The sequence below is a fragment of the Castor canadensis genome, chromosome 3 (assembly GCF_047511655.1).
Source record: "Castor canadensis chromosome 3, mCasCan1.hap1v2, whole genome shotgun sequence".
NCBI lineage: Eukaryota > Metazoa > Chordata > Mammalia > Rodentia > Castoridae > Castor > Castor canadensis.
Window position 1 is genome coordinate 32,446,617 of NC_133388.1, and position 20,369 is coordinate 32,466,985.

Consider the following 20,369-nt stretch of genomic DNA (forward strand, 5'->3'; position numbering starts at 1 on the left):
TTCATGTTTTCTCTTTCTACTGGCTTTTTTCCTCTGATCATTTCTGTCCCATTTTTTGCCCCATTGACTTTGGGAAGTCTGTGCTCTGCTACAGTGTCTGGTTGAGCCATGCCTGTCTCTTCCAGACCAGTCATGTGGCTGCTAAGTGACCTTTCTTAAGGGGCTGTCCATAGATCAGCACCCTATCCCATAATCCCATGGTCCCTCCTGAATGTGTCTCCATGTCCATGAATACATAGGTGTCACAAGTTGTGAAAGTGTGTGTGCATGCATGTCCACTCTGGCAGCTGTTTCCAGTGACCTCTGTGGTTTCCAGCTGAGAGAAGCCCAGGCTGGCAGCACCCCCAGACAGCAGAGTTGACGCCACAGTCCAGATGTGGCTTTCCTTGGGCCTGACCAGAACTGAGTGAAACCAGTCCCGACTGGCTTCTGGGATCAGGTCACCTCCAGCTCAGCAGAGCTCCCCATGGTGTATGCCAAGTCCTGGGCCTGCAAACTGCCTGGTACTGGCTTTGGGAATGCCACACAGAGGAACAAGACTCTAGTGCCACCCAGAGGGTGCAGCCATGGAAAAAGAGACTGTCTCCAGGGAGAGGAGACAGTAAGAGCCTTAGCAGGGGGTCTCAGAGAGTGAGGGGCCCAGAATGGGAAGAACACATCAGTCTGCTCTCAAGAAACCTCATGGTGACAGTGACATGTTGTCAAAGTCTTGAGGGGCTTACAACCAGGTCACTTACAATTCCTTTATCATAGGCTGGGGACTTAGCTGAAGTGGTAGACACCTGCCTAGCATGTTTGAGGTCATGAGTTCAAACCCCAGTATCACCAAACAACAAACAACCAAAAGATTCTATCAGGCAGTCATGCTTAACATCCAAGGTGACCTTTTTGTATTTGCCCCAGGTAGAGACCCTTAATACAGGGCATCACAAATGGTTCTGAGTGGTCTTTATTTTCTCTTCCTCCCCAGTGTCACTCCCTCCAGCCTCCTCCAAAGATTCACCTCCCAGTATGTGTGAAGGGGAAGGCATGTTTCTGAGCATTGCCCTCTCTCTCTGTCACCTGATCAGGGCCAGTAGAGCCATCTATGGAGACTGGCCCAGCTTTCTGATATGCCTACCTGAGTCACCTCTACCCTGGGATTCAAAGGGTCAGAGCCCTTCCTTTGAGTATCCCCAGGGAAGTGGCTGCTAGAGGTAGAACTTGCACCTGAAGATTCCTGATAGCACCATGTATGACACATGACCTTTGACAGGGCACTTACACCCCTTACTCTGTTTCATCTCCATGACACTGTGAAGAAGGTTACTAGTCAGGAGACTTTGGGTTGCAAGTGACAGAAATCCAACTCGAACTGCCTTAAGCAGAAAAGAAGTAATTAATCTGCATAACTAGGAAGTGGGGGGGGCAGGTGTGGCCTCATTGGCTGGATCCAAGCACCCACAATACCCTCACTTGCTCTGTTTACTGTGTTAATTTCATAACTCCTTCAAATGTAGCCGGCACCAGATGCTCTAGGCCCACATCTTCTCAGCCTTGCAAACTCAAGTTAAACTTGATCTCTTTTCCATCCAGGAATGGGTCCCAACCTACTTGGTCAAGTGTCTGTCCCTGACCCAATTACTATGACCTGGGGTATGGACTCTGCTTCTTTAGCCAGGAAGTGAACTCAGGATGGGAAAGGGTTGGTGCCTATAGAGAATCAGGGTGTTTATACCAGAATTTGGGGCCTAGAGGCCTGACAGGCAGAAATGTAGGTGGCAGACACCTGTGGCATATCATTCTCATCTTAATTTACACATAAAGAAGCTAAGACCCAGGGAGCCAGGCAGCTCACAGGGGAGCAGGGATTTGAATCTGGTCTGCTGAGTCCTGGTCCTGACCAGAACTTCCCCAGCATCACTAATTCCCCAGCTTTGAGTGTTGTCTTCTTTATCCCCTCCTCATCTTCCCACAGTCTAGCCTGCCCTCTAAGGATTTAAGTCTGTTTCAACCAGCATGGCTTCCTCTTCTTCCACTGAGATAGTATTCAAGAGGCTGATCTTTAATGTTTACTATGAAAGTACAAGAAAGGGGACAATTGTGGTGGTGTCGTTATGACTTAAGTCCAGCATACCTCAAACTCACTGGGATCCACAGGATTTCAATTTATAGATTCAATGGATTTGTTGCTCTTTTGTCTTTTTTTTTTTTTTTTTTTTTTTGGTGGGGAAGAGTAGTGGGCTTTGAACTCAGGGCCTTGTGCTGTCTAGGCAGGTGCTCTACCACTTGAGCCACATACCCCAGCCCATCGTGTGTGTGTGTGTGTGTGTGTGTGTGTGTGTGTGTGTGTGTGTGATACTGGTGATGGAACTCAGGGTCTGGAGCATTCTAGGCAGGCACTATACTACTGAGCTACACCCCCCACCCCAGATTCAGTATTTGGTTTATTAATCTAATCATCCATCCATAGATTCAACATGCATTACTGAACACCCACATGCACCAGACACAGCAGATGGTGTCTGGTGACAAAGCTGACTGGGACAATGTCCCTGACCTTAAAGCTCCCGTCAGGCCTGTGGTTCTCACCTGTCTGATCCCCGCAGTGAGGCTGTCTGTGGTTCTCAGAGCACAGTGCTCCCCACTCATCCTCAGGCACACTTTAAATGCAGCACCTGAGTCAAGCAACTCCATGCTTATGTCCTGCTCTCAGATTCTCCATCCAAGGATTGGGAGCCAGGAGTCTCATCAGGCAGGTAGCATGAAACATCCACTGCAGCCATTCCTCCTAAAGTTCTTTTTGTTGTTTGGCTTTGGGGGGCAGGGTCTCCCTATGTAGCCCAGGCTAGCCTAGAACTTGTGAAACTCTTGCCTCCGTTTCCTGAGTGCTGGGATTATAGGCATTTACCACCATGCCTGGCTCTCCTCCTAAAGTTGTGAGTGTTTGCAGGGCTCCAAACTTCCAGATTAACATGTGGGCCAGGCTAGTCTGAGTGCATGCAGCCAGCCACACCTCCATCCATGTTCCTCTGTCGGCACTTCCCCTCCCACTGGACATTTGCCCATCCCCATGTGCCCTGTCTGTTGCAGCGGACAAAGCTGTCTCCATGCAACAAGGACTATGCTACCGGTCGCTGGAGCCTGGCACCTGCACCCTGCCTTTGGCCCAGCGGATCACCAAGCAAATATGCTGCTGCAGCCGTGTGGGCAAAGCCTGGGGCAGCGAGTGTGAGAAATGTCCTCCACCTGGCACAGGTAACTCTGTTCCCAACCCAGCTCTGGGCATCAAGGCACTTCCCTACCAGCTAGTGGCCATTTCCCCCAACCTGGGTAGACCTCCCTCAAGCCAAAAGACTTAGTCATCCCTCCCTGCTTTAGTCCTTATCCCAACCTGGGGCCTCCTCCCTCCTGGCTGCCACAATTGTCTTGACCACCCAAAGGGAGGGAAAGAGGGCCCTGGTTTCCTTCACAAATGGCATTGCTCAGCTTGTCCTCTGAATGTTGGCTTTGCAGAGGCCTTCAGGGAGATCTGTCCTGCTGGCCACGGCTACACCTACTCAAGCTCAGACATCCGCTTGTCCATGAGGAAAGCTGAGGAAGAGGAACTGACCAGGCCCTCCAGGGAGCAAGCACAGAAGAGCCATGGGCCCCTGCCTGGGCTGGTGGAGAAGCAGCCACTCCGGGTGGCCACCGACACCTGGCTTGAGGCTGGGACCATCCTTGCCAAGGGTATCTAGGCTGGGGGAGATAAGGAGGGCTTTCTCTTTCCTCTAAGGTGGCAGTGCCTCAAAGAGGCCCAGGTGTTTATCCTGGGTGCCTGGTGTTTATCTCTGGGGCATTAGGAAAAGGAGCTTGGAGCAGCAGCACCCAGCCCTGGGAACCTTCTCTCATGGCCTCCCATGACAGGAAGGCTTCTTTCTGTCCTTCCCCCATATGGAGTCAAGAAGGGCCCACATCCCACGGGGTTCCTTGAGGAGGTCAACAGCAGCCCACCCAACAGTTCAGGCCTCTCCCTCTCCTGGCCAGCGATGCAGTTTCTGAGGCTGGTTCTCAATGTAAGGCCTGGAGAGCTGGTAGGTAGATCCTGGGAGTGTAGAGGCTTTCAGTCTCCTGACCTTGCCTTATGGTCAGAGCACTAACTCTATTTCAGCTACCTTGGACCCAGGAGGTATGGACCAAAAAGAGTTTGGGTTTGAACTCTCTGGCAGGTGCTCTGGAAAACCAAATCATGCCCAGATTACCAAGTGCAGAAGGCCAGGAATGTATTAGGACCAGGTGAACTAGATAATGGCTAGAATTGCTCCAGAAATCTGGGACAGGGCAGTGAGGACACAATCTCAGTTGTCATGGATGCTGGACACTGGTTAAGCTAAGGGCAACTTCTTTCCTTCCTAAAACAGCTCCTCTGGCTATGGCCCAGGACAGGAGCTTAGTGACCTATGTGGCCAGGGAGCATGGGAGGGAGGAGGTGGCAGTGCATAGAAGTATGTAACAGGAGTAGTAGGGAGGACTGGCCCCAAGGGGTGGGACTCCTGTCACTGGATGCCTTGAAGGAAAGCAGGAGGCCTCCTCCCACCAGTAAGAGGTAAGCTGAGCTACCTGCAGGCCTTCCAGACCTGGACTTGTGAGGTGGTTGATCCTAACATGGGTGACAGGCAGAGGCAGGTAAGAGTTGAGCTCTGTCTGATGCTCACCCTGCTGGGGACATAGTTGGAGGTATAGGCTGTGATGCAGCCAGACTCTGAGTGAAGGGCAGGCCACTGCCTCTCCTTCCCAAGCTCATGCTCTCACCTTTCCCTTCCCAGGTGACTCTCAGGCTGGGCAGGTGAGTGAGTCTTCCCACTAGGAAGCTGAGTAATGGTAACATAGAGAAAGACCTTGCAGCCATTAGGGCTCCAGGCAGAGTCCCAAGAGGGAGGAGAGGGAGAAGGGTGGAATGTGTATCAGTCTTTATTTGGAGAGATGACAAGGTGGGGGGTGGGGAGCCTGACCCAAAAACCCCGTTTGACCCTTTGGGAAGAAGGCAATGAGAACAACAACCCCAATTCTGGAGCAGCTACCACATAAACAGCCTTCTGTGGGGACAGTCAGGTCCTTTAGGAAGGAGGAGGAACTGTGCCATTAGTCCTGGCTGTCATTCAAGCTTGAGAGCTATGCACCAAGCCTAGAGCTGGCTGATTCTGGTTCATTCTGGATCTAGCACTTTCTGAGTGGGTTTACCACATGCCTCAAGGTCTCCTTCCATCAGAGGCTCATGGGAAAGTAGAGGCATGGCTGTGAATGGCCTCAAACCTCTACACTGAGCAAAGGACATCTGACCCCTTTCCCTAGGCTCATGATTCCACTGTGTGACCAGGGCTCAGCATCCTCCTAGAAAATGCTCCCAAAGAGTGGATTTACTTTATCCCTCACTAGTCTGCCAGTCCCTACCAGTCTCCTGCCCCCAAAAACCTGACTGTCCCTAAATACTGCTTCTCCAGCAGACTTGCTCTCCTCCTGGAGGATCATGTGCTGTTCTCACAGTCTCAGCCACACCTCAGTGCCTTTCTGTCCTTTGCCATTCTTTTCTTCCGCTTCCCTGCTGCCCAGCTGTCTCTGTCTGCAACTGTGGTGACGGACACACTGCAGCTTCACCATATTGGCCCTGTGACCCTGGATGCTCTAGTTAACCTCTGGATCATGTACCACTTGTGACATGGGGGGCATAGCCTTGATGCCATATGGTTGATGTTCTGCCATGTGCCGAACCTTGAGCAAGCACAGAAGACACACTGTCTCATCTAACCATTACAACCTACTGTCACAAGGAGGTAATCAGATTAAGGCCATGGGTGCAAACTGCCTAGCAGAATGCCCAGCACATAGGAAGAACTTACTAGTAGTACTTGGAATGAATGAGAGAGCTAGACAGGAAGCCTGGAGGTGGGCTGAGTGTGGGGAAAGGAAGCATGTCATGAGAGTGATAGGGAACCAAAAGTGACCTTCTCTCATTTCTGTACAGGTCACAACCAGTGTGACCCATCTACCTGCCTCGGTCCCAGGTGAGTCCCTCCTCCTAGCAGCAAGCAGGGAAAAGAGGAGGGAGGGAAAGAGAAACTTAAGTAACAGAGTTACTGTATGTGAGCTGGTCCATGGGGCTCAAATCAGAGGAGGTGGTGAAGATGTGGCCTGTGAACACTCTTTCCGGGCACTCTAAACCCCTAAGGGGCTATGAGGTTAGTGAAATACCCATGATGCTTTGCAAACATTTTCCTAACCACCAAACTTTTTCTGAATCTCATGGTGCCAGTCAGCATGTAAATCAGGCCAAAGAGGAGGCAGCTGAAGCAGCGGCTTGGTTAGGTTCCCAGAGCTCTTTTCTCCAGGGAACTCAACTTACCCCCTGAAACTGAGCTTGCCTGTCACTGGAGCTGGGCTTAGACCCCAGGAGGCTGAGTTTCAGTTTTCTCTGCCTATGACACGGACATGACACCTGTCCTGCTACCTCCCAAGGCAATAAGATGTTGGTATTTTGGGCAGAGTTCTGTAAACTAGAAGACACTTTGCAAAACAGAAGGAAAAAATGACAAAGTGGGACCAGGAGACCAGGGCTATAAACTCTGCCTCGGATAAGCTGGCCTTGAACAAGTGGCCATTTCTGTGTGCCTCAGTTTCCTTTCCCGTGAAGAGGGGAGACTGGATATGCTCTAGGATTCTCTGACTCTGTGAGGCCACGTTAATTGCAGGAGACTAGGAGGCATGCCACCCCTGGCTCTTGGGGGTCTAAACAGGAGGGAAGAGGGAATGGCCACTGCCAGCCAAGGGTACCTGCCCCCCCTCTGCCCATTACAGGGGATGCCATCGGAAGACCAACACCACCACTGCCTGAACAGGGGATTCCAGAGACTTGGGAAGAAGAGCAAGTTACCCACTCTACTGATGTGCTGGTGACACTGGGTACCCCAGGTAACCGAAGCAGCCCTTGGATGCACTCTGCCCCTATCTTTGTGAGGTGGAGTTGAACAGAGCTGACTCTAGGGCAGGATCTGGAGTGGAATCCCTCCCTTGTCTCATCAAGCAGATAAATAAGCTCCAGATGACTCTGTCCAGACTCTGTGGCCCTGGCCTCATCTTACAGAAAGCATAAGGTCCCCTTAGTGAGAACAGCCCTGCTTGAAGTGCTGCTCAAGCCCTGGATAGCAAAAGGGAAGGGACGCTTGGGGGAGGGTCTTACTCAGAGGTCTCTGGGGAAGCCAGTGATTTTTCAGGAGAGTCCTGAGGGCCCTCTTGAGGAAGGGGAACACGTGGAGCAGAAACTGAGCTCCCCTGGGCTGTTTCCCCTGAGTCAGGGAGAGCCCTGGCAGTGGTGACTGCCTGTTTACAGGGAGGCTATTTTCAGGAAAGAACACAGTTCTCTTACCCGAGGTTGCTTAAGTGCCCCAGAGCCTGTATTCTGGATGAGGGCGAGTGTGGGGGAGGTCTCTGGCAAATCCACCTTGCTTTGGAATGTGCCTTCCTCAAAGGCTCATTGTCTGGGGACTTGGTTCAAGAGAAGCAAAGCCAGCTTTGTGGCATTTGTCACAGCTGCTCCCTGTACATGTATGTGTGTCCCACCTGCCCTCTTCAGAGGCTGATTGTGCTGTCAGCCGAAAACCCAAGTCACCTTGAGCAGGAGGCAAAGGTGGAGGTAGTTGTGGATTTAACCCCGCAAAGGGAGAATCCTTGCAGCCTGGTGGAACAATCCAGAGAGTAGGAGGTGGGATTGAGCTCTGGCCTTCCTGGGAGTCCCCCGCTGACCTCTCCCAGGGCCTCTCTACCCTGGGCTCCAGAGTGAGGCACCAGGCAGCACCTTCCCAGCAAGCAGGATGGACTGGGTGAAGGGCACAGTTAGGGAGTGCTGAGTGTAATGGGTCTAGAGGAAGGGCTGGGGTTCACGGAAGCCAGGCTGGGCTCAGCAGTGCCCTCAGTCACGTGAGTAACAGAGCCCTACTACTGCCAGCCTCAGTCAGGGAATTCAGAGACTGAGAGGCTGTGCCCCTTCTCCTTGGCAACTTCCAACCTCACCCTCTGGGCAGACATTTAGAATCTGGCTGGGGACTTTCATGAGCCCCAAGGTAGACACAAACTTGAAACCAGGCCAGGAAGAGAGTGACCTTGCAATCTGGCCAGTGTGTGTGTTCAATTTAGTCCAACTATCATGAAGCCCTTCTATGTACCAACAGAGGCCACTCACGTCCAACCTATTCAGTTGGGGCTCCAGGGTTGTGTCAAAATGGTGGGGGCAGGGCAGGGACCCCTGGGCTTGTGGGCACTAGGCTAAGACTTCAGGCTGGACAGAGGATGAGAGAATCACTTGCTTATTGGTTTACTCACTCCTTCAGCATATTTTAAGTATCAGGTACTTCTCTAGCCTCGGCCATCTCTGCACGCTACTCACCAGCTCTGTCTGTCTAGGGAAGCTTGGTAGGAGTTGCCAGGGAGGGGTAGCCCTGGGCTCTGTGGGCTCTCTGTGTAATTCAGAGTGAGTGATGGAGGCCATTTGCAGGGAGTATGGGTCCCTGTCAGGAGGATACACTACTGCAAGCTCTGTCTTGGGCAGGGCTCAGCCACCTAGCAGAGATTTCATGGGTCTTACACAAGGCCATGCTATACCTGAATATGGGAGAACCTGGCAAAAATGGGATAGACCTTCTGAGGGTCCCTGAACCCCAGCCTTCACCCTGCTCCCCTGCCTTTGTCTACCTTCCACCCTGCCATAACCTCTGCTTGCTCCCTCTCCTACAGGCATTGATAGATGTGCTGCCAATATCTGTGGCCCTGGAACCTGTGAGAACCTCCTAGATGGATATAGATGTGTCTGCAGCCCTGGCTATCAGCTGCACCCCAGTCAGGCCTACTGCATGGGTATTTACAAGGGCATCCTGCTCCTGCTGAGTGGGTGGGAATAATGGGAGCAGGGGCTGGGGAATTAAGTCAGGAGTCTAGCCACCAGAGGTCCAAGTAGTACAATGTGGTTGATGACCTTAGGATCACAGTCCCTGTGGACAAAGCTAATTTGACCTTTGGGAGAAGACCAGTTTGTGAGGCCTACCCAAATGCCTCCAGACTCCAGGAGAGTGGGTACCCCAGCCAGCCTCTTGTAGTCATCATCTCTGAGCTCAGCCTACCCCCTAACTGGCCATGTTGTTACCTGTAAAGCAAACCAAGTTCTCCACCAGGGCCATCCCTAGGGAGAGGTTTGAGGCCAAGCTAGATCATCAAGTCTGAGCCTTGTTTCTCTCACTGAAATATTTTGCGTGTGTGTGTGTGTGTGTGTGTGTACAAAAGAGAAGCATCCACTGTGGTCTTGAAGGAGAAAGGATATGATCACTAAGCTAATGGGGAAAAGGGACAAGGGACTGAGAGGAGGTGTTGGTAGTTACCCTAGACAACTAGTGCCTGAGTGGGCCCCGTGAGCCAACCCTGTAACTTTTAGTCTTGGAGACTTTCATCTCCCCGCTTTTCCTGCTCCTTCACCGCTTTCATGCTACACAGCACCATCCCTTAGTGAGGGCAGTTTGCTAGCAGATGCCCAGAAAAAGGTATACTGGCTTCATTGACCTCCCTCCCTGTCTCCCTCTGGTTAGATGACAATGAGTGCCTAAGGGACCCCTGTGCAGGAAAAGGACGCTGCATCAACAGTGTGGGCTCCTACTCCTGCATTTGCTACTCTGGCTACACACTGTCAACCTCAGGAGCCACACAGGAGTGCCAAGGTAAGCCAAGCCTGCTCTGGCCCTGGGGTAGGCACAAAAGAACTCATCCTAGCCACATGCAACAAGTGTTCACAGGCCCCAGGCACAGTGCTGCAGTGTGGGGACTGTGGGAGCTGTGGCAAGATAGATGAGTCTCTGGCCTGGACCTGGGAGGAAGCTGACCCTACACCAAGATCATAGGGAAGGATATGAATCCAAAAGGCAGCAATATTTGCAAAGGTCTAATGGAATTGTGGCTGGAGCCAAGCAGAGGTCAGGGAACTTGGCTGGCAGTGGGGACCAAAAGCCAAGTCTACAAACTTTGAGTGACAAGGAGATGCTTTTCTTTTAGAGAGGGCGGGTGACCCATGAGGATGTAGACCTGGGGCTTATGGCAGACTGGGGAACAGGTGTGCCTTTGAAAGCTCAGGTCCCCAGCTGCTTAAAGACACCCCCAGGTTTTGACCTTCCCTGGGAAGGCCTGGCCCAGTGTTAGGGGACCTTTGGTAAACTCATATCTAACTTAAACTTTAAAAACAGAACACTTGCTGGGTGCCAGTGACTCATGCCTGTAATCCTAGCTACCCAGGAGGCAGAGATTAGGTAGATCATGGCTCAAAGTTAGCCTGGGCAAATACTTCATGAGACTCTATCTTGAAAAAAAAAATCACAAAAATGAGCTGGTGAAGTAGCTCAAGGTGTAGGTCCTGAGTTCAAACCCCAGTACCACAAAAACAAACAAACAAAAAACTGAACACTCCCCATACATTTTTATGATGAATTCACAACATAAGGGAACACCTTCCAAGTGGTGCCCTAAGATTCATAACCGGTTGAGAAGCCTTCACTTTGAGAATGGCACTGCCTGTTCTTGGGGCTCACATTTGCTGGCTCTGGCCAGAGTAGCCCAGCAGGTCGCACAGAACAGTCAGGGGAGCTATGTATCCTCCTTTTGCCAGGGTCCCCTTGGGTTCTCATCTCCCAAAGATCTGGCCTGTGAATCCCTCATTTGATTATGGGGGAAAGGGAGGTAGAGGAGACAGACCACCAAACTTAATGGAACAGTGAGAGAACCGTGCACACCACTCAGGGATAACTTAAGCATTGAACACTTAGATACAGGCACTGTGTAAGCTCTGTTGATGCTGAGAGATGAGTGTGAATGGTGACATGAGCCACTGGCTCTCTCTGTAGAAGGGAATTTGGGAAGGTTTCTCAGAAGAGATGCTTGAGCTGGGGTAGAATAGTAATAGCTACCATTTAATGAGCACTTACTTTATGCCAGCACTGTCCTAAGCACTTTATTATATGAAATACATCATTCCAACCCATGCAGTCATTATCCCATTTTATAGTTTAGCAGACTGAGGCCCAGAAAGATGAGTTGAAACACCTAGGGACTCACACCTAGTCATGGCAGAACTAGAAATAGAACAAAGTCACTCCAGCTCCAAAGCATAGTTTGCTTCCAATGACACACTCCCTTCCATGCAGGGTGTTAGATACCACTGCAGAACAGGAACCAGAATGGAGGGAACAGAAGTATTCCAGGCAAAGGGAACCATTTTTACAGAGAGCAGAATTGTTAACAGGCCTGGCAAGCCCTGGTAATAATGGTGACATCAGTGTGACTGGAGTGTAGGGTCCATGGAGGAAGTGGCAGGAGTTGAGGCCAGTTCAGGAAGTGTCTGGAGTGCCAGGCCGAAGTGCCTGGATGCCGTCCCTCAGGCAGTGACAGCCAGGAGAACTTGTGAGCACAAGGGTGGTGGTTCAGTTGCTGGCTGTCAGGGAGGTGACTCAGGCAGTGGTGCTCAGAGCAGGCTGGTAGAGCCAGGGAAAAGGCAGGGAACAGAGGGCTTCTCCAGGCTTCAGCAGCCTGGGCAGGTATTATGGTCTGAAGTATTGCTCTCTGCAGACCCAGACTGGAGAGCTGGCCTGGGGCCAGCTGTGGCTGCTGCAGGGCATTGGATTGCCAGGTCTGGCCCAGAAAGGGGTTCTGATCTGTGCCCGCCTGGGTATCCTGGTGACTCTGCCAGCCCTGACAGCTGGGGGAAGGGGAGGAGCTTGCGTCAGCTGAAGTGCTTCTCCCAGTGGAGGCTGGCTGCCACTTGTAGAACCCTTGTCCAGCACAGCATCCGCTTCCTAAAGCTTTCCAGTCTCATAAAGTGATGTCTCATTATTCCAACCACTTAATTTAGTATTGATTTTGAGTTAATTTATATAATTAATTACTATAAACCACAACTTTTAAGTTAATATAAAGAACTGGTTAATTAAATTCTTTAAATATTAAATATTTAAACACTTTATTATTTTAAGTTACTAATAAGTATGAGCATCTCTTTATGCGTTGACCTTTGGGTTTCCTCATCTCTCAATTGCTTGTTCCTGTCTTTTGCTCAGTTTTCATAGGGTGGTTGCTATTTTTTTCTTGTGTATTCTAGGTGCTTATGTGGATTTAGTTATTGTCTCTCTCATTTTGTCCTCTGTCCACTAACTTATCCTCATGTCCTTCTTTGAACAGAAATCCTTAATTTTAATGCTAGGGAACTCACTTTTTTTTTTTTGCCTTATTGTTGATATTTTGGGGGTTTGGCTTGAGAAGTCTTTCTCTTCCCTTAAGTCACAAAGATATTGTCCCACTCTTTCTCTCATTAAGTTACACCTTTACCTTTTATTGGGATGCCTTAATTCATCTGGAGACCATCTTTGCATGGGTATTAAAATCCTGGGTGTTTTTTTTTTCCCCCATTTCCATTTTCCTCTATAGAGTCAGTTTACCCAGAACCATCTATCAGACAGCAGTCCTGGCCCCACCCTTCCAGGGGTTCTTCATCAAGTTCCCATATATGGCTCTGCCTGTGAGCTTCCTTTTCTCTTCCTTGGCATTTAGAGCTTCTCAAAGTGAAGACAGCTATTTCTGAATTGCCTGAAAAGTTGTTGCAATGCAGGTTCCTGGTCCTGTCCTATATTGAGGCTTAGGATCTCCAGAGAGGGACCTAGGAGTACACATGTGACACCTCTGCCAGTGGCTCCAAGGTATACAGGAGTTTTATGAAGGACTGCTCAACTGGAAACGCTACACATAAACAAATGATTTTTATTCAATTCTTTTAGTGAGCATTGATAAGGTCCTGTACAGGGCATAGGAGACACTGAGACAACAAGACACATTCCCAGTCATCTGGGAGAAGATGGCAAATCAGTGAACAGTTATCCTAAGGGCTGGGTCCAAAGGGAGCCCTGGAAAGAACTGTGTAGGCTGCAAGGAAAAAAATTAGCCTCACCAAAAATGAGTAGGAGACAGTGAAGCTGGTGGGTAGGAACACAATCCAGGCAAGGGAGAAGTACATGCAGAGGCTCAGAGGCAGGTCCTGTGTGGCCAAGCCTAGGAGGCATGTGGGAGACTGGAAACTAGATGAGAGAAGCGGGCAGGGGCCAGGTCATGAAAGATCTTACACACCAGGTCGAGGAGCTTGGGTTCTAAGGGGTAGGTTTTATGCCAGAATATTAATAGCTCACATTAGTTCAGGACTCACTACTACCAGACAAGCACTGTGCTTATCTTCACCTGGAGTATCAGTGTGCACAAGGATTCTGTGGAGTATTTGAACCAGTGCTGGGGGAGGGTCAAAGATGAGGCCTTCATGAATTTGATGGTAGAGTAGGGAATGGGAAGTGGCCACAAGGACCCAAAGTTGATACATTGAGCCAGTGCTTGAAATGGGAGTAGGAGTGTGCTGGCCATCAAGGTGAGGAAAGACACACCAGCAGAGGCACACCTGTGAACAAAGGCTTGGAGGCTGAGCCAGTGGAGATCTGCTGTAGCTCAGGTTATATCAAGGGTCTAGTGCAAATTAGCAAATACAGCCAGGCTGGGGCCAGGTTTGTGAACCAGGCTAAGGCAGGACTGGAGGTAAACAGGGAGCCCTGGTAGGGGCTTAAACAAGTAGTGGCATGACTGAGGCTGGACTTTAGAGCCACCATACCCTACAGGTCCTTAGCTGCCTAGAATAGAATCCTATCTTTCTCTGACTGAGTAACTCCCAGCCTTTAAGAAGGTCCTTAAGAAGAACCCAATGGCTGGAGATGCAGCTCAAGTGGTGCCTGCCTAGCAAGCACAAAGCCCTGAGTTCAAACCCAAGTATAGCGGGGAAAAAAAAAAAAAGACAAAACAAAAACCCTAGGAGTAAGAGAAGACCCAATATCTGTTCTACTGGGTGGGAGGGGGTAAGGATTTTGTTGGGCTTCTCAGATCATATCATATGGACTGCCACCTGATCTCAAGAGCAGTCCTCACATCAGGAGGAAGAGATAGGTGCAAGTACCCCTATGGGCCCCCAAAGTAGTCTCTCCTGGAAGAAAGGAGCTCGGGGATCAGTAGGGTCTGATCAGTCTCAGACCTGGCCTAGGACGCCTCCAGCCAATCACAGCTGCAGGAAGTTTGCCTTCCTTTCTTGGCCTCTGAAAAGGATGACTCAAGACCTTCTCCAGAGCAAGCTTTGCCGCAGGACTGTCCTGTGTGTTTGCAGATATAGACGAGTGTGAGCAGCCAGAGGTGTGCAGTGGGGGGCGATGCAGCAACACAGAGGGCTCATACCACTGTGAGTGTGATCCAGGCTACATCATGGTCGGGAAGGGACTCTGCCGAGGTAAGGAGTCAACCTGCCACCCCACACACTGTCCATCACCAAATCCCCTTCTAGCTTGTCCACCGATGAGTTCCTTGATGATGAGCCCACTCCTAAGCACAGAGACATGTCTCTGAATTCCTGAGATCTATTGTCCCCTTGGTAATATTTTGGCATCCTGTCTGTCTCCTGCATCAGGGAAGCACAAATCTACAGAATACCCCAGGAATATCTCCTTTGCACACCTTTGATCCCTCACCTTGAAAAATGGGCTCTTTTTATGTGGCAGAGGAAGAGTCAGTCTGTCTGGGAGACTAAACCTTCTTGCTAAAGCATCTGAGACCATGAGCTTCTGAAGGCTGGACCATACAGCCTTCATACAGGACAGTGCTTAGATGACCCATGGCACTCAACAAATGCTAGTTGATGAACGAATGAGTGAATGAATGATGGAAGAGATCCAAGATCCTTCTTTCCTTTCCTAGACACAAACTCAAAAGATCTCTGGGACATTGCCAACTGGTCTCTCCTCACAAAAGCCTGCTACTATCAAATCAGCTCTGAAAACTTCCTAGCAGCTGTGTCACCACCATCTTCCTGCCAGGCCGGCATATTAAATGCTTGCAGAAGGACTAGATCATGTGCCCTCAAGAATGGCTGTGAGGCAGGAATAAATGGGAATAAATCAAGACTCTACCTGGGAAAACACTGCCCTGGGTCCAAGCTTAGGCTTAGACTCCCTAACAGCCTCTAGGTTTCCCTGGCCAGAACTTGCCTCGTCCAAAGAGTCCTAGAAGTAAGGGGTATACTTGTGTTCCTTGTGAAGGAAGCCAGATCCAGAGTCCTAGGAGATCTTAGCCAAGGGGAGAGGTGGCTGCAGATGCAGGGCAGACAACTCTCTTTACCCCCAGTGTGTCACCTCCTCTCAATACCTTCCTCATGATGCTCCCCAACCCCCGCCCCTTAGAGCTCAGGCCTAAGCATGATTAAAGCTGGAAGCCACTTCCAGCTAATTATGAGCTAATTATCCTCATTAGGCTGATAGTGACAAGACAACATGGCATTCTCCAGGAGAATGTGGAGTGAAGGCACCCACTACTGGCCAGCTGGCCGTGGTTAAGTACTAGATAGATAAGCTCATTTAAGAATCACTGCAATATTATGAATTTGACATTATGGTTTATTAAAAAAGAAAAGCAAAAAAGGGGGAAGGGGCAGTAGAAATGAGCAAAGAAAATACCAGAGCATGTGAAATATCAGATTTATACTAACCAGCCCATGTTAAGGGCATGGGCTCTGGTGCAGACAGGCCTGGGTTTGGCTCTTGTCTCATGTCTGGAAATGGAAACCATCATGCCCATCTCAGAGGCTCTAGTGAGGACTGGATAAGCAACACATGCAAGGTGCTCATCACCGCCTCTGGTACAAAGAAACATCACTGTCAGAGTCATCTTACCCTTTTTCATGTCCAGACTCCCCCTCACCCAGTGTCTTCCCCTGGATCTTCTCCATCCCATCCAGAGGGTAGGTTCTAGACACTCACCTCATCTGGGAGGTCAGGCCGAGTTCCTGGCCCTGAGCAGACACTCCAGGACTGTTGAAAGAAAGAATGATGTAGTCTGCACACTTCTCCAGGTTTCCATCAGTAACCACAGACCCGGCCCATCACCCCGGGAGCCCAGTCAATTTCCTCTCCCTCTTTCTTCTCTCTCCAATGAAGAAACCACTCTCTTCACTGAAACCCAGAGTCTCTGGTGAGAGGCTGAGTGGTCTGGACGGTGGCCCATGCAATAGTCTCAATGGCATTTCCGTCAAACCAGGACTCCCTGTTCTCATGAACAGGGAATAGATTCTCCTGTACACTGCCAGGGTCTTTGTTGTTCCCCACCCACATCCAAGGTGTCCTGAGCTCTGGCTCCTACATGAGCTTCCTTCCCACCCCCATCCCAAGCTCTCACAAGGAACATCTCTTCATGCAGAGGCTGACCCCTGAAAGAGAAGCTTGGCAGGGGGGGCAGAGGGGCTCCTAGTATACAGACAGTAGACTGGCAAGCTGGCAACCTACTCCCTGGTGAGACTGTTGCCATGAAGATATTGGGGTTCTTTTCAGCAACCTTATACAAATAGGACGATGGGTGAAGTTTTAGGCACATTGTCCCATTCTTTGGTCAGCAGATATTGGTTGAGTGCCAGCTGTGTACCAACCATGAGCTGGGAATACAGCAATAAACAAATAGTTCCTGCCATCAACTGGAGTATTGAGACTTACCAAAACATACCATAAACTTACCAAATTTCAAACCCTCAACTAGGCAGAAAAATCTCCACCCAGTCCTGACTTCAGTCCAGGTACCACAAGGTTGGTGGAACATCTTCAGGATATGTGGTGATGGAATCCACTCTGGCTCCTTTGATTGGCTTGGCTAGTGACTCAGTTAGATGCAGTCCCATTAAAGAGAGTCCTTTCCTGTCTCAGGTGGAGACTGAGGGACTGCTCTGACCTTCTGTTCTCTCTCTCCCACTTGTTGACAGGCCTGTCACATATGATCATTGCTGCCTGGGGGAGAAGGGGGTCTAAGAAAGAAGCCAGCAGTGGTGTGCCAGAATAGACTGGATTACGCTGCATTAACAAACAGCCTCAATCTTAGTGACAGAGAACACAGCCAAGATTCTATCTCATCAATGCTAGCTGGCCCATGGTGGGTCAGCTGAGGGTTCTGCCCTCCTGTTTCCTTACTCTAGAACTACGATAAAGGAATAGCCAGTCTCTGGAGTATGGCTAGTCTCCATGGAAGAAATTAAGAGCACTCTAGAGGGTTGCACATAAGAAAATGCTTTGGTCCTTAAATTGCACACATCATATCTACTCACAGCTCATTGGCCAGCACAAATCTTATAGTTCTACCCATCCTCAAGGAACAAATTGGCACAAGCCTGCTATGGCCCAGAAATGGAGACCCGGAATATTTTGTGGATAGCATTAGTACTACGTCTCCTACATGTCCAGTTTGGGTGCTATACACTTCACCTCTAGCAGATGTGCTTGGCATGTTAGGGGTAGGAAACACCATGGCGCCCTTTCTTCTTGGCAAACTATCTATCTGCATAGCCTGATCCCTGCAAGAGAGGTCCAAAGATTTCCTTTTTAACTCAGAATGGACTTAGGAGGATCCTTCCTTCAATTTCTTTCTTTTTCATTCCCAAAGTCTTGCATCCCTAAAGCAAGACTTTAGGGATAAGGGATCACTTCTCATTCCCAATGGTTTTTCCCATCCTCCTTCAGGTGCCTCAACCAGGACCAGCAGGCCATTGTGCTGATGCTGTCTCCTGGATGGCTAGAGTTGGTGGTCCTGGATCCTTCATTCTCTCCATCTTTATAGAGACCTTTAGAATAATTTAGCTTGGTGTCACCACACCCAACTAGTAGCTCATGGTTGCTCTCTTTCCAGATGTGAGTCTTATTTCAATGTCTCCAAGGTTGTGTAGAAATTGTGAGCATCTTTGCAAATACCAATTCTGAATAACCACCGCTCTGTGGATATGTTTCCTTCTGGAGCCTCACGGTCAAGCTTTGGCCTGACAGGTCCCAGTTCCCTGGGATAGAAGACTTTGATGTGTCCTGACTTCTGTAGACCAAACAACTTCAGGGAGGAATCATTTTCACCCTTCATCTCATGTCCATGTCCTGCTCCACAGTGCCAACTGTTGGCACAGAAAGCCTGTGTTCTTTCACTTGGTCTGTCTCCTGCTTTTCCTCTATAGGTGCTGAGTAGGTCTTCCTTCTGCTCACTAGGGCCTCTAAATCTGCATAAACTGGGTGGACTTCCTCCAGGAGAACGACAATTACCCATTTAGGAAGAAAAATCCTCCTGTTTCCTTTGGAGCTTGGCCAATCTTTCACAAATGGTGAAGGGGAGCCTTGACATTGGACCAAAGGAGCATAGTGTTCTCCTGTGGTTCTGACCCAGAGTTTAGTCCCTCTAGTATGACCTCCCTACCTCAATCCAAGTCCCCTGGCTACCTTGGATGATTGGTTCCTTAATATTCCAGGTAGCTGGAGAAAATCCCAGCACTCAGTTCCTGGGGGAAATTCTCCCTCCTTCTCCTTGCTGTCATTCACCTTCCTGGGTCTGCTCTTCCCCTGCCTGTCTGGCTGGTATCCAGGCTTGTCCTTACTGTCTGACATCCTTGGATCTCAGCAGAGTGGGTCCTGAGACCCCTATGCCTCTTGGCTGGAAGAAAGGTCTGATGCCACTCTGGAAGAGAGGGCTTGCCAGCCTCAACACTTCCATCTGTACTCAGCCTCAAGGCTAGTTTGAGCCATATCCAGAATTGGGTGCTCAGCCTGGGTCATCATTTTCTGGGCCAGAGAAGTTCATTTTGCTCTCTTTGCCCCTTGGTAATCTACTCTGCAGCCTATGGCAATAGTCCAACTGGTTGTTGTGCCAAGCACATCCAATCCAGTAATGGCTACCACTTGTAAAGGGTTAAAGTTCAGCAGGGTGATATGAAGGCCCAGCCTGAACAGTCCAGGCCACAAAATAGAGCTCTGACCTCCCACAGCTAACAGTAACCACAGCCTACTGCACCCATCCGGGGAGTCTCTCATCCTCATTTTTAAGTTCTTCCATCTCTGTTTTGTCCAGGACAGTGAGTGGGAGGTGGAGTTGGGAACACAGGGAGACTCTCATTTTTTCCTAGTTTTCATCTATATAAGAGTTGATATTCCTCTCCCCAATCCCTCCCCGCCGACACACACACATAAGGGCAGAATCACCCATAGTTGTGGTTCTCAGAGATGACAAAGGGAGGGGCTGTTGTTTTACAGATATCAACGAATGTCGTCACCCTGGCACCTGTCCTGATGGGAGATGCGTCAACTCCCCTGGTTCCTACACTTGTCTGGCCTGTGAGGAGGGCTACAGGGGCCAAAGTGGAAGCTGTGTAGGTGAGGGCTGCATGACAAGGCACTGAGAGGGTCATTCAGCCTTGGAATTGCTGGTTGAACCCACACACAGGGAGGAAAAGAGGTGGGCAGAGAGAAGTGGCTTAGAGGCTATTGTCCTCCATGATCTACTGAGTTCCCAGATGACACTGAGTATGGCATGGGTGTGCTTCAGTCACGGGGCTCTGCCCTCTGAATCAGCTAGGGTGGGAGCCTCCTCTGTTCCCTGGCCACATCCGTTCTGGAGCTACAGCCCAAGGCCTCAGAAGTTTCTGTAACTAGCTCTTGTGGGGTGGGGTGAGGAGCCTCAGGGTCTTAGGCAGAGGCTGAGTGGTGGTGAGAGCTGGCAGCCAGGCCCTCTACTCTTCTGCATGACAGCACTGTCTAAACAGTGCCACTTACTGCACAGTGGCTATGCTTCTTACTCCAGAGAGGGCTACATGTCAGCTGAAGAGGAGTGTTCTTTCCCTTTAGCCCCCGTAGGAAGAAGGGCCCAGGATTCAGATGCCAGGAGGAACTGTGTTTTGAATAGATGCTTTGAGGCTCTGAAGAGGGCAGATGGTTCCCAGGCCCTTGAGACTGCCCACAGCCACCCACACATGCATGGCTGTCCTCTCTCCACACTGTGTGCCCATCTATTGAAGCTGGTTTTTGGGCTAGGAACATGAATTGTTTGGTGGCAGGTAGGAGACTAGAGATTCAGACCCACAATGGGGAAAGTCAAGGGTCTTAGATACCTTGTTCCAAGTGTCCTCAAATGGACTAAATCAGCCCTAAAGCTGGAGGACCTGGCCTCTTTTTCTGGGACCTATGCAGTTACTATATGGGGCTGAGGGGAGTTCCTGGAGGAGAAAAGGAGGTCATTGCCCTGCCTGGGTGGAATTAAGGAGTATGGCTTCATGGCCTCCCCAGGGGTATCCTACAGCCAGTCTGAAGACCGATTCCCTGGTGTCATATTGAGATACTTTAAGCCTGCCAAAAGGGGCTGCATGAGTGAGTAGCTCACATCTGTAGTCCTAGCTGCTTGGAGATGGAGATCAGGAAAATGGATGTTTGAGGCCAGCCTGAGCAAAGCATTCATGAGATCCCATCTCAACC

The 20,369-nt window shown here is 50.1% G+C and overlaps 1 protein-coding gene across 2 annotated transcripts in view; it reads left to right on the forward strand.

Moving 5' to 3' along the window:
- The window catches only part of Ltbp2 (latent transforming growth factor beta binding protein 2), a 101,967-nt gene that overhangs the window by 68,159 nt on the left and 13,439 nt on the right, over window positions 1-20,369 (forward strand). Inside the window, exons 11-19 of one of the 2 annotated variants that reach the window (XM_074067538.1) lie at window positions 3,073-3,237; window positions 3,496-3,711; window positions 4,788-4,807; window positions 5,984-6,023; window positions 6,814-6,927; window positions 8,746-8,865; window positions 9,588-9,716; window positions 14,228-14,347; window positions 19,155-19,274. In XM_074067538.1, coding sequence (XP_073923639.1) covers window positions 3,073-3,237; window positions 3,496-3,711; window positions 4,788-4,807; window positions 5,984-6,023; window positions 6,814-6,927; window positions 8,746-8,865; window positions 9,588-9,716; window positions 14,228-14,347; window positions 19,155-19,274 — 1,044 coding nt within the window. The remainder of the gene's footprint in view (window positions 1-3,072; window positions 3,238-3,495; window positions 3,712-4,787; window positions 4,808-5,983; window positions 6,024-6,813; window positions 6,928-8,745; window positions 8,866-9,587; window positions 9,717-14,227; window positions 14,348-19,154; window positions 19,275-20,369) is intronic. The other variant, XM_074067539.1, reaches the window with a different exon arrangement.